This window comes from Ctenopharyngodon idella, chromosome 23 (assembly GCF_019924925.1).
Source record: "Ctenopharyngodon idella isolate HZGC_01 chromosome 23, HZGC01, whole genome shotgun sequence".
Classification (NCBI taxonomy): domain Eukaryota; kingdom Metazoa; phylum Chordata; class Actinopteri; order Cypriniformes; family Xenocyprididae; genus Ctenopharyngodon; species Ctenopharyngodon idella.
This window is the reverse complement of record NC_067242.1, coordinates 12,187,135-12,201,133: the sequence shown is the minus strand read 5'-3', so window position 1 is coordinate 12,201,133 and position 13,999 is coordinate 12,187,135. Positions and strand designations below refer to the sequence as shown.

Below are 13,999 nucleotides of genomic sequence, written 5' to 3'. Positions count from 1 at the left end.
TATTAACTATGACTTTTACCTCAATAAACTCTTAATTTACTGCTTATTATTAGTTAGTAAGGTAGTTGTAGCATTTAGGTTTAGGTATTGGGTAGGATTAAGGGATGTAGAATAAGGTCATGCAGAATAAGGAATTAATATGTGCTTTATAAGTACTAATAAACAGCCAGTATCCTAGTAATATGCAAGCTAATAAGCAACTAGTTAAAAGAGAGAATTGTTCCCCATGTTATCCCCATGTTATATAAAAAAAAAAAAATGTTGTAATGTTAAAGGTAGTTAATTTTGAAGTTTTTAAAATGCTAATACTAAACTGAGGCAGCATTTATTTGCAGGAGGGAAATTTCCTACAATGTGTGCGCCATTTTGTTTACTGAACTTTTTTCTGTGCAGTGACGATGGAAATATCCAATATATTTTTTGTAGCCAGACTTTAAGGTATGTGTTTATACAGAAATATAGTTCATACTTGACATATTCACTGGCGTAAACGTGTGACAACTAGCCCTGGTCTTCGCTATATAGAATATTTTTACCAAATGAACATGAATTTATAAGAATTCATATTCATCACCAAGTAGCTGTTAGTTAGGTCACAGGTCCAACGCAGCATAGATTGGGCTCAGAGCAACGGCTCTCACACTGGTGAAAGGAGCTTAAATCAATCAGATTACAAACCTGCTTAGCGTCTGCAGCAAACCTACAGTCAGTCGAGTGAGGACGGCCATGAGCTTCAGCAGATGTAAGCGTAAAAAAGAGTTCTTCTCCTGAGGTGAGTTCTTTCTGTTTAATTATGTTTTACATGTGTCTTTTAGCCATTTCCGGATGAATGGTTATTGAGTGTTACATAAAGCAGCATGCAGGCCTGTTATGTAAGAGTACTGTGTTTGTCTGTAATATGCTGAACTGTATTGACAGCCCACACAATTCATTTCGTCTCATTGTGTCTCATAATTGGTCTTATGATTTAGATACAGTGTATTTATTTTGAATCTTTCTGAGGGGTAGAAGACAGAAACAGTTTGGTGTCTTGCTCATCCTTTCCTGTTGCCTTTGGGTTGCTCACTTGGTGGTTTGTAAGCCACTATTTTCTGTAAAATTCCTTTGGAACTAAATGTATGAAGGTTTGCATGAGGTCGTATGTGGATTCTTAGGTTGGGATTAGACCACTGGTGCATTTGACTCATATTTTTGTTGCATTAATTGGATTTATAACCGTCTTGACATGTCTGATGGAGATTAAATGTGCATGAGTGTCTTTACTTTCATTGTTTTGTCCAGGTAGGTCACCTGTATGTGACCCCTGTGGGGGTGAAGAGCAGCAGTCATGGGAACCAACAGCCAAGTGCGGCTGCTCCTCTGGAAAAACTGGACAATCCGCAAGAGGCAGAAGGTGAAAAGATCAGCTTGTTCCTTCACTATACACATAGGAAGTCTGGAAATTATTACATTTTATTCAGCTAAAGGAAATTCCAGTCATGTTATGCGATGAATTTGAACTTCACCTGACTAATGGATTCAAAAGTTTTGTATTTACAAAAAGGATGTGTTCACTGTCATCTGTAGGTTCTTTGTCTGCATTTCTTCTTCAGCCTTTTAATGAATTTTCTTGCATTTTAACCACAGACACGGCTCTTTATGGAGATTATGTGGCCTGTGGTGCTATTCATTGGACTGGTTTGGCTGAGAAGAGCGAACCCACTTTACCGCCAACATGAATGTATGGATGGTTGAAGATGATTTTAATAGTTAATAATTAAATACATTTTGAAAATGTTTATTTTCATACCGAAAATTGGAATTTAAAAATAAAATAAATAAAAAATAATAAAAATGACTGTATGTGTAGTGTAATATTTATATAAAAGATAAAACATTTTATAAAATGTATATATATATTAAACATTTTATAAAAAAAAATTAGAATTATTATGTAAAAAGAAGATGTCTATTATTTTATTGTATTTTAAAATTTTTATATATATATATATATATAATTAAAAAATACAATAAAATTATAGATAATATCTTCTTTTTACATATTAATAATAATTCTCATTTATTTTATTCTGTATTATGGTATTTCAAGTCACATTCAGAAAGCAACCGGTCTCACGGATGTTGGTTGATTCTTGTGATGCATATGTTCCTTTGTTGGCAATAATGACCAGTTTGCACCACCTCAGGTCATTTTCCAAACAAAGCCATGCCCTCCACTGGCATCCTTCCATGGATCCAAGGGATCTTCTGCAATGCCAACAACCCCTGTTTCCAGCACTCAACCCGTGGAGAGTCTCCAGGCCTGGTGTCCAACTACAACAACTCAATGTGAGTTGATTTGTTTCATGTGCAAATGATGAAGTTGATCTAGTCCTCCATTGCTGTAACACACATTCACCCCTCTCTGTTCAGACTGGCTCGGTTTTGGGCAGACGCGCAGGAGCTGCTGTTTGAAGATCCAGAGTTCCTGCAATTGGGACGGCTGTGGCGAGAACTCATGGCCATGAGCAACTTCATGGACACTCTCCGAACCAATCCCGAAGTGATCGCAGGTCAGCAAACCTCACGTCGCCTCGGCTTCCCAGCCGTTCCTCCAATGTTTACAACACTCTATCAGATTACATCACATGCTCAGTCTGCCTCGGAAGAGGTCCTTTCATGGGGAATGCTAAGAAGCTTATGCTCCTTCCATACTATTATTTTTAGAGAAAGCACTTCCATTTGTTTACCTCATGACGGGACACACAAATAGAAGTTGTCTGGGTTTGAGTCTGGCATTCCTTCACTGAAAGCTCTAATGGGCCTGTCCTCGCTAGAAAAACAAATGTCTATGGCCATCAGTGGAATGTGATTGATTGTTCTCTGGTGATTGACTGCATAATTGTCCAGTGCATTATGGTGAGGGCAGGAATGAATGAACTTTTGATTCCTGGCAGAAGAACCTGTCTTAAGCTTAGTCCTACGTGCAGCAGCTTGCGTTCAAAGTGCTAATAGCTCTGTGGCCCTTGAGAACAAAGCCCATGTTTTTTGTGTCGTGTTAAATGGTCTCTGGCTCCTCTAGGTTCCTGGCACTGATTCACACCGGAATCTCTCTCCTCTATCACCTCCTCTTCTCACTTTCTTTCAAAAATAAGCATAAACAGAGTGATATCTTGGCCATATTTCAGCAGGCCATGGATGCCTGGCATACCAGAGCTGTTGTTTATCTGTTCATCTCATCAGAATGATAGACTTGCTGCTGAAATCTTTCCAGCTGAGCATCTCTTTAAGTGTTGAAGTGTCGCATTCTTTCATCCTGTTGAAATTCTCCACTCTGGCATCCTATTCACATGCATTTTGTTCACTTCATATGCAGGTCGAGGTGTGAAAGTGGAGGACATTTTGAAGGATGATGAAACTCTCACTTCATACCTGCTCAGAGATGTTCCTCTCACAGAATCTGTGGTGCATCAGCTGGTTCATTCACAGATCCGACCTGAACAGGTAAACTGGTTTGGACTGCTTAAATTATATGATCCAGAAATATCCAAAATAAATATTGGAATAATTTGTCATTTGTTTTTTGTATGTCCATTGCATACTATACTGCAAAATACAGTATGTGTTTTAAGGAGTTTTTAAGGAGTGTTTTCCAGGTAAAGTTTCTAAAAATCTTTAAAACAAGATACATTTACTTGAGAAGAAACACTGCATAAAATATTAAGACTAGTTGGTAACACTTTATTTTATAGTTTCCTTGTTACACATGTTACATTACTATAGTATTAACTATAAATTATGCACAATTATGTGCAACTAACCCTAAACCAAACCCTAACCCTAGTATTAGTATTATTCAGTACTTAAAATTAAATATTCTAGAGAAAAATCACAGAGCTACTACAATCAATAACACAAAATTAATGAACACATCCACCATATAATCAAAGATTAGACTCTAGTAGAGATCAGTGTATCAGGCCTTTACATGATGATTAAGTCAACATTAATATGGAGCCAATATCACCAGATCACATGACAAATGTGTCTTATAAACACTCAGTTACAGCAGCCAGAGAAAAACTAATGTCAAGGGTCAAGTCAAGGGTCAAGAACCCAACTAAAGCAAACACTGATCACCATAATGGTGACTTAAAACCAAACATACTGTTAACACACAGTTTTTTTTTTTCTGTAGCATTTTTGCTGTCTTTTAAAGTTAAAATTACAAACATTTTTACAGTGCATGTAGTAAGGTTGCTTAGCCTCTTTTTCATGTAAAATGAGTAACAAAGTTGAGCTTGAACTCACATTTAGGCCATTATAAGTGAAACTGGCTCTAGAAATGGACAATATATTGGTTATGGGTGATATTAGATATTGTTTTATCTAAGTACTAGGTGATATAGTATATTGTATAGTCAGCTTGAAGTCTCCAAAACAAAGAGAAGCAAAGCGTCCTTTTTTTGTGATTGTCTAATTTAATCGTGAATGATAAGCAGATTGATTTCGCCACAGAGACACAAATTCATCTGCTTTCTCTGCATGTAAATAGACTTTGTTGGTGGACTTGAATGTCTCTGTTTGAGACTGAGAGAATCTTGGCTGGTTCTCAAGTGCCCGTTTGTTCAGCATCAGACTGCATGTTTGGGTTTCTCAGCTCTCTGTACAGACCTTTTGTGATGTATATATTTGTCATCCCAGGACCCTGCGAGTAATCAGACCCCCAACCTAAGGCAGAACGACTCTGGCCGAACCTCGCCCCCATGATACCATGCCCCAAGATTCTTTGTGGATTTATTTTTCAGTGAGAACAAAGCACCAGTGATGATTTGCACGAGACTGTGTCTCCTTTGATCTTGAGGGCAGCACTGTGGACAAAGAGAGGAGCAGGTCTAGAGGAAGTGATAGCATGAACACAAGAACATCAGGGTCCGAGTCACTTTCATATGGAAATGTAAGGGAGAGGAATGCAAGGCATTTTGAAGGCTTTCTCAGAGGTGCTGCCAGTCAGCCAGCAGGGGCATACAGAAGAAGATGGAATGTCCTGGTTGGATAAGTCCTTAGCTACCAATGAAATAGGGAAAGAGAGAGGAAGGCAGGGAAAGAAAGCTGGTTAGAGAGGATGCGTGAAGCTGGAGGTTTTCCAGCTGGGTTTTTTTGCACACTGGTTTTTAGCTATAGCTTGCAGCTATATGTATGTTTCATCCAAGTGTGTATCCCACTGTTGAGGCAAAGAGACACAAGTGCTGCACCCGAAAGTTTGTACTGAGTAGGTACTTCACGACCATTAAAAAAGTATGCTCTATATAGTATGATTATGGGTAGTATGAATGAAATTCGGACATACTACATCTGCCATGTTGTTACTGTCATGTGACCTACCAGCCTCATTTTCAGCCTCATTACTCCAGTCTTCAGTGTCACATGATCCTTCAGAAATCATTCTAATATGCTGATTTGCTGCTCAAGAAACATTTCTTATTATTGTCAATGTTGAAAAGAGTTGTGCTGCTTCATATTTTTGTGTAAACTGTGATACTTTTTTTCAGGATTCTTTGATTAATAGAAAGTGAATCGCAGCATTGAAATAAAAATATTTTGTAACACTATACTGTAAATGTCTTTACTGTACTTTTGATTAATTTAATGCATCATACATAAAAACATTAATATTTTTTTAAAGCTTCCTGTTCCTAAACTTTTGAACAGCATAATTTTATTTTTATTCAAATTATATACAATATGACACATATATAAAATATGTGATATCTATATATTATACACATACATATAATTTAAAAGCATAAGGATTATGTAAACATACATGTTATACATACTATATAATATATATTATACTATGTAAGCAGCAGATGTTGTATTGTCTAATGGCAGCAGGCAGCAACACCTCAGAAGTGTTCTTTTGTGATTTAAGTCGATGGCTAAAGGATGTCTTGGGATGTTAATGGTTTCCTCCAATTTTGTTGCCATCCTCTTTTGTGCCCCTTCCTTTAGTTGAAATGCTATTCCATGGGGAACCTGGTGGTGTTTCTTTATAGATGTTTGATGAAGGTTGAGCACAGGTTGAGTCTGGCTGACTAACTGCATATGTGTATGTTGTTTTGACTTTTAACCTGTGAGTGTTTTACACTATGAGAGGAAAATTAGCTCATTTTCATTTTCAAACCTGCTGCTAAAACACATGGGGTCTTTTGTTGCTTTCAAATATTTACCATTTTGTTTTCTGTCATACATTGATCAATACTGTGAATTGTGCTAATTTAGATAGCATTAGCCAGGTAACACTGTAAGCCTATGATGCTAATGCCAATATGTCTTTATAGTGAGGCCAGAGAATGTTAGCATAGCAACTTTAGCTAGTTTAAATATGAACATAACCGGGCCTGAAAAACAAAAAGTTGAGCATTGATGCTAATAAATGTAGCATTGATGGGGTTTTTTTTTTTTAGCATCTTTTTCGGTGTTATGGGTGCTAGTGTCTTTTTTCTTGTGACCGAGTTGGTGTAAGTGTTGCTAAAACAACACTACTAAAACATTACAACAACAAAACTGATTTGTTTTGATGGTTTTGATATGTTTTATGTCAATCACAGACTGATACATGACAGATAGTTTTAGAGATCACTATCTATTTTTATCTATTTTTTCTATTTCCAGAAACATTTTACTACTGTTGAATGTTTAAGTCCGGCTCAGACTAACACAGCATTAACTGCCCTCAACACCTAATCTTTTCATTCTGTTTTTCACTGTCTGTCATTCTCTCTCTCTCTCAGTTTGCATATGGAGTTCCTGATCTCCGTCTGAAGGACATCGCCTGCAGTCAGACTCTTCTTGAGCGCTTCCTTATTTTCCCGAGCCGTTGGGGCCTGTATACTGTGCGCAATGCCATGTGTGTTCTCACACCGCAGCGTCTTCAGACAATTGAGGACAAATTCTATGCTAACCTCGACTTCTTCAAACTTTTCCGATTGGTCAGTCTCTACATACACTCAATAAACTCACTAATATTATCTGTAAATGTTGGAAATTGGTTTGGGTGTAGAGGATGTGCTGACACAGATAGCTATGCCAACTATGAGGGAAGTCATATCAGCTCTTGTTTTGAGTGGAAGCAACAAAGAATTATGGGTCAGAATTTAGTAAACACTGAAAAGACCAGATTAAAACGATAGTCCACCCCCAAAATTTTAATTCTGTCATCATTTATTCACCCTCATGTCATTCCAAACCAGTATGACTTTTTTTTCTTCTGTGGAACACAAAAGAAGATATTTTGAAGAATGTTGTTAAAGGATTAGTTCACTTTAAAATGAAAATTACCCCATAATTTATTCACCCTCAAGCCATCCTAGGTGTATATGACTTTCTTTTTTCAGACGAATACAATCGGAGTTACAGTATCTCACAGAAGTGAGTACACCCCTCACATTTTTGTAAGTATTTTATTATATCTTTTCATGTGACAACACTGAAGAAATGACACTTTGCTACAATGTAAAGTAGTGAGTGTACAGCTTGTATAACAGTGTAAATTTGCTGTCCCCTCAAAATAACTCAACACACAGCCATTAATGTCTAAACCGCTGGCCACAAAAGTGAGTACACCCCTAAGTGAAAATGTCCAAATTGGGCCCAAAGTGTGTGGCCACCAATATTTTCCAGCACTACCTTAACCCTCTTGGGCATGGAGTTCACCAGAGCTTCACAGGTTGCCACTGGAGTCCTCTTCCACTCCTCCATGACGACATCATGGAGCTGGTGGATGTTAGAGACCTTGCGCTCCTCCACCTTCCGTTTGAGGATGCCCCACAGATGCTCAATAGGGTTTAGGTACCCTCAGCTTCTTTAGCAAGGCAGTGGTCATCTGGGAGGTGTGTTTGGGGTCATTATCATGTTGGAATACTGCCCTGCGGGCCAGTCTCCGAAGGGAGGGGATCATGCTCTGCTTCAGTATGTCACAGTACACGTTGGCATTCATGGTTCCCTCAATGAACTGTAGCTCCCCAGTGCCGGCAGCACTCATGCAGCCCCAGACCATGACACTCCCACCACCATGCTTGACTGTAGGCACACTTGTCTTTGTACTCCTCACCTGGTTGCCGCCACACACGCTTGACACCATCTGAACCAAATAAGTTTATCTTGGTCTCATCGAACCACAGGACATGGTTCCAGTAATCCCATGTCCTTAGTCTGCTTGTCTTCAGCAAACTGTTTGCGGGCTTTCTTGTGCATCATCTTTAGAAGAGGCTTCCTTCTGGGACGACAGCCATGCAGACCAATTTGATGCAGTGTGCGGCGTACGGTCTGAGCACTGACAGGCTGACCCCCCACCCCTTCAACCTCTGCAGCACTCATACGTCTATTTCCCAAACACAACCTCTGGATATGACGCTGAGCATGTGCACTCAACTTCTTTGATCGACCATGGCGAGGCCTGTTCTGAGTGAAACCTGTCCTGTTAAACCGCTGTATGGTCTTGGCCACCGTGCTGCAGCTCAGTTTCAGGGTCTTGGCAATCTTTTTATAGCCTACGCCATCTTTATGTAGAGCAACAATTATTTTCTTCAGATCCTCAGAGTTCTTTGCCATGAGGTGCCATGTTGAACTTCCAGTGACCAGTATGAGAGAGTGAGAGCGATAACACCAAATTTAACACACCTGCTTCCCATTCACACCTGAGACCTTGTAACACTAACGAGTCACATGACACCGGGGAGAGAAAATGGCTAATTGGGCCCAATTTGGACATTTTCACTTAGAGGAGTACTCACTTTTGTGGCCAGCGGTTTAGACATTAATGGCTGTGTGTTGAGTTATTTTGAGGGGACAGCAAATTTACACCGTTATACAAGCTGTACACTCACTACTTTACATTGTAGCAAAGTGTCATTTCTTCAGTGTTGTCACATGAAAAGATATAATAAAATATTTTGAGGTGTACTCACTTCTGTGAGATGCTGTATATAACTCCCAAGCTTTATAATGGCAGTGCATGGAAACCACCTGTTTGAAGCTCAAATAAGTATATCCATCCATCATAAACGTACTCCACATGGCTCCAGGGGGTTAATAAAGAACTTCTGAAGTGAAGCAATGTGTTTGTGTAAGAAAAATATCCATATTTAACACGTTATAAAGTAAAATAACTAGCTAAAGCGTAACTTACACGACGTACTACTGGTATTACGCTACGCCATGACGTAAAAAAAGTATTTTTGTATTTTCCCACCCTTTTCAGTTTCATTTTATTATAATTTCATTATTCCATATCCAGCAAATGAAACTGAACAAAGGAAGATTGATGACTGATTATAGCAACATCAGGTGCCTGTTTTTGTACTTCCTGTTTGATGATAATATTTGAATTTTTGTAGAGTTAGTAACAAAATCCTACACACCCTTCCTGGTTGTTCTTGGTAGTTTATAATTTCTAAATAAGCATGGGGAGAGGACAGAGGGGCGTTAGCCTGAGTCACCCGATCTGTGTTAGTGGAGGGAACCGACTTGGCCTATTTCAGTAATTAGATTACAGTCAGCACACCTCTACTGGACTAAACCCTGTGAGAGCTTTTACATAATAATACTGAGAGACTGTACTGAAGACTAGACGTTATCATTCCCCCTCTGAACAGATACATCAACACATTCATGTTTATTCATTTGCTAGACACTTATACAAAGCCACTCATGTGTTGTTTTCATCATGTTACACTGTAAGTATAATGTTTCTGTCTAATTGTCAGTAATATGCAAACGCTGAAGGCTGGATCCATATAAACATGTTATAAGCCACTTTTAGCATTAGAGATAGATAGAAAGACTGATAGGAAGGATGTCTCATATTTGAGGTTCTTTCTGTGACACACATACATGGCATTTCCTGGTCCCTCCTGGTCCATTGTAAAGTAGCTTGGATACTGTTCCTAGGGCAGCCCCTGGAAGAAAGATTGTTTCTGGAAGTGTTACGTCTGGGAAGACAGGATGTGTGCTACACGCATTTCCTAAACCCTGCTTTGCAATTTCAGCTAAAATGATTTGGCAACACTATTTTATACGTGACCTTTCATTTTATACATATATTTTAGATATAAATGTAACTGAAACCAGAGTTACAAACCTTTTTCATTACTTAAAATAAAAATGAACTGATATAAAATAAAATAAAAAAATATATATATATTTTTAAACTGTTATTTTATTTCAGCTAGTTGCCAAGGCAGCATTTCTCATTTTCATTTAATTTAAGTTGAAGAACTAAATAACTAAAACTAAATAAACTAAAAATGACAAAAACAAAACAAAATGACTAAAATTAAAACAGAAAATATAAAAATAAAATCTAATTAAAAATATTAACAAAAACAATAATAGCACATATCAATGATTCTAAAATAACATTGAATTAGTTTTTTTGTTTAATTTATTACTATTTATGTATTTATGCTTGTGTTCACTTACTTTAATTGTAAAAATTGGATTCAGTAAAAATGATAAAAATACGACAAAATTACTTAAATTAAAATGAAAGCAGAAAATACAAAAATAAAATTTAATTTAAATTAACAAAAACTATAATAGTATATCTGATTCTAAAATAACACTGTTTCAAAATGTATTACTATTTATGTATTATTGCTTGTATTCACTGTAAATATCAGACTAAAGTGTTTTTACATTTTTTGACTTTTACCTTGTTGTCGAGTCTGTCGACTAAAAAAAACATTGAAATTTTGAATTTCCGCAAAATTTCCAATTGACAAAAAACTCCTGAAAACTTGCTTGCAATGACATTGTGACTGTTAATGTATTGAATGCACTGTACATCTATTCGTCTATACCATCTAACTTGATGGCCTCATTTCCTTCTCTTCTCTCATTCGCAGCTTCCTCTAGTTCTTGATAACTACTCCAATGGACTCGACCTGCACTTCTGGGCCCGACTTCTGCCTGCCGTGTCTGAGAAGCTGAGAGCGGTGTGTATGGGCCCTTCAAAAGTTCAACTGTATTTTTAGTGATCAGGAAATCACGATTTCCTCCGCCCTGGCTTTTTACGCAAGCATACGGATATGGAGATATCATTGGTGTGTCTGCGGAAAGCTAATTTCAGCCGCTGCTCAGTCAGATTCTCACTGTAAATAAGGTTGAGGTTCATATGTGGTTAGTTTACAGTTGAGGGTGTTTTATACCCTGCTGAAACAGGGGGAAACGCAGCACGGACGTTATACAGCAACGTCTGCTGATTAAAGTGTGTCAATGTGCCTGTAGCTTTACAAGTCAGGGACTTCCTGTCAGTGGGGTTGGTCTTTTGTCTGTCGCCCGGCTAAGAGGGACCCCGTCGCCAATTACTCATTTTCCGAATTCCTTTTCCATCATGTTCTCTATGTCACTGGGCCAGATGTGCGTAATGAAAAAATCCAGGAATTTACTGTCTCCTGTTTCCAAATATATCCCTTTTTATTAACTTAAGGAAACAAATACAGTATGTGTTTTACAGAACTTGCTGGCTTTTGTTTGAAGGAGTTTGTATGAATCAATGGATTGCTGTTATCTGACATTCTCTAGATGCTGTTTTCTTTCTCTCTTCACCTGCTGTAGTACTGTGGACCCCAGAGGCTCAGATTATCTGTCCTGTCTGTAGGCTTTGATGTGTTTGAGTTTAGAGGATAATGGACTTTCCCACCTAGAGTGATTTTAGTTTGGTGCCAAAAGGTTTGCCTTTTGACTCCATGACAGAAATGAAATTCATACTCCTTACTGTGTTGTAATATGTGCAGATTACAGTGATTTTGGCATAAACCACATCAGAAATGTTTTAGTACAGCAGCTACAATTAATTATTTATTGTAGTTCTATAAGTCAGAAGTAATTAATTCCACAGGGCCCCCAATCTGGACATTAAAGTCACACATACTGTTTATGAATTTTGTTGCATTAAATACAAAACTTTGTTTTTTGAGCTTTCTTTTTTTGCAATAACTTTTCTGTTCCTATATGGACCATCAAGTATAACCTGACTAATTTTGTGGACTGAAGGAATTATATGGCACAAAATGCAGTTATAAAATTTACTACAGAAAGTCAGTGGCAATTGCATTTCTTCAGCGTATACCCACCATTTTGTTTAGTGCACAAAGTTCTGAAAGAAAAAAAGTGCACGTAATACACTTTACAAAAAACACATTTACAGAACAGGAACCCTTTTGAAGACAAAATGCACTCTGCTCATGAAATGTACTTTATGTAGATGAATATGCATATTTAATTCACAGAATGTGCATTTTGACATTTTGAATTACAAAACTGAATTACAGAAAACATTTTGTGGACAAAACTGCATTGAGGTCCACAAAACTCCTTTTGTAAATTAAATGCACAGTCCCAAGGTCATTTTTAATGTATTTCAATCATGCTGCTGCTGATGCAGAGCAAGTATGAACTTGCTACTGCTAATAGATACACAGACATGCTGCTGCTCCATAAATAGACATACATAAATCCCGTAGCAGATCTAGGCAGGTGAAGCTGGGGGAGGTGGAGGGGTTCAGAGGAACTGAACGCTGCAGGACTAGCTTACAGTAAACAATGAACCAGACTATTTAAATGTTGAGCAAGCAATCTCATTGGCTGCGGGATCAATCAGCTTGTGCCATGTGGTAATGATTTGATTGCTTGCAGATTGCCTGTAAAGGACCTATCAGCCTGCGCACTCATGACTGAACTAGTTATTTATGCATTTAAATGTATTAACTATGGAAATGTTCTTTCCATGTTCTAAGTTAGACAACCAGAAAGCATCCAAATACCAAATATCATAATTTGTAACAGTGTACAATTTTGTGCCAAAAGTTTTTGTGAAATGTTTTGCTTGAAAAGTGAGCTTGTGCTTTAACAGAAATATAAAAACGTTTTAGTTTGATATTTTAAGTAATGCAATGACATTTACGCATTAAATGTGACTAAACTGTCTGAATTCTGTTTGGGGCTGCTGTATTCTAAAAACATTGATTGTTTTTGGGAAAATTAAAAAGTGCATTCATTTTGATTTTGAAAAAAACCTTTTTACTTTCTTATACCACTTTTTCAACAGCTGTTTGACAGAACTAGCTCTAAAGACCTGCTGCAAGTGGTCTCTCTACTGCTTCAGTCCCATGAGACCCCATCTTTCAGCCAACTCATGGCCGCCACCTCCAGCTTGTTCTGTGGCTACACTGAAGGGGCCTTCTCCAGGGTCACGTCCTTCAACTGGTATGAGGATAACAACTACAAAGCCTTTTTGGGCATCAACAGCACACGGGGAGAGGGGAAGTACAGCTACGATCACACGGCCAGTGAGTACTGTACTGTACATAGATTTTAGATTGATGAAGATGAAAAGAGGAGAAGAGAATGTTCTTGTGTTTCTCATAACTCCATACTTCCTTCAGCTCCGTTCTGTAATGACCTCATGAAGGATTTGGAGTCCAATCCGGTCACAAGGATTGTGTGGAGTTCAGTCAAGCCTTTCCTGATGGGCAAAATTCTGTATGCTCCTGATTCCCCTGCTGTCAGACAGATCATTAAAAACGTAAGAGAAAGAGCTCTTCTTTGATTACACACACACCTGGAACAACAGTAGATAAGTGAATTAATGCAACAGCTAATCTTGCTCCGGGCCTGTCAGATAAATCACCACATTGCTGCAGATGTGTCAGCGGGTTAGCCAGAGGGGAAATGACGCAGGACTGACAGGTTCCCATAAAGGCTACGTGTGTTTTAGGAACACTTCAGAACATATGACCAGCTAACTGGCTTGTGCTCCCTCAGATTCTTATGTAAGCAGGACTGCAGGTTTTTCAGCTGGGCGCTTTGTAAATGAGTTTCCTCTCTTTCCACCAATAGCATACCCTTAGCATTCCTGTACCTCAAAGAGTAGAGAATGGCAAATGCATAAAGACGACTACTTGTCCAACTTTTTGTTTGATCAGAGTAAACTTATTTTGTCTTCTGGGAAACA

At 38.1% G+C, this 13,999-nt stretch overlaps 1 protein-coding gene across 1 annotated transcript in view; it reads left to right on the top strand.

Moving 5' to 3' along the window:
* Positions 1–648: 648 nt before the first annotated feature.
* abca4a (ATP-binding cassette, sub-family A (ABC1), member 4a) overlaps positions 649–13,999 on the top strand; it is a 35,004-nt gene continuing 21,653 nt past the window's right edge. Inside the window, exons 1-10 of the mRNA XM_051882534.1 lie at positions 649–772; positions 1,282–1,393; positions 1,627–1,720; positions 2,187–2,328; positions 2,413–2,552; positions 3,356–3,483; positions 6,777–6,974; positions 10,890–10,979; positions 13,094–13,334; positions 13,431–13,570. Coding sequence (XP_051738494.1) covers positions 1,328–1,393; positions 1,627–1,720; positions 2,187–2,328; positions 2,413–2,552; positions 3,356–3,483; positions 6,777–6,974; positions 10,890–10,979; positions 13,094–13,334; positions 13,431–13,570 — 1,239 coding nt within the window. The 5' untranslated portion in view covers positions 649–772; positions 1,282–1,327. The remainder of the gene's footprint in view (positions 773–1,281; positions 1,394–1,626; positions 1,721–2,186; positions 2,329–2,412; positions 2,553–3,355; positions 3,484–6,776; positions 6,975–10,889; positions 10,980–13,093; positions 13,335–13,430; positions 13,571–13,999) is intronic.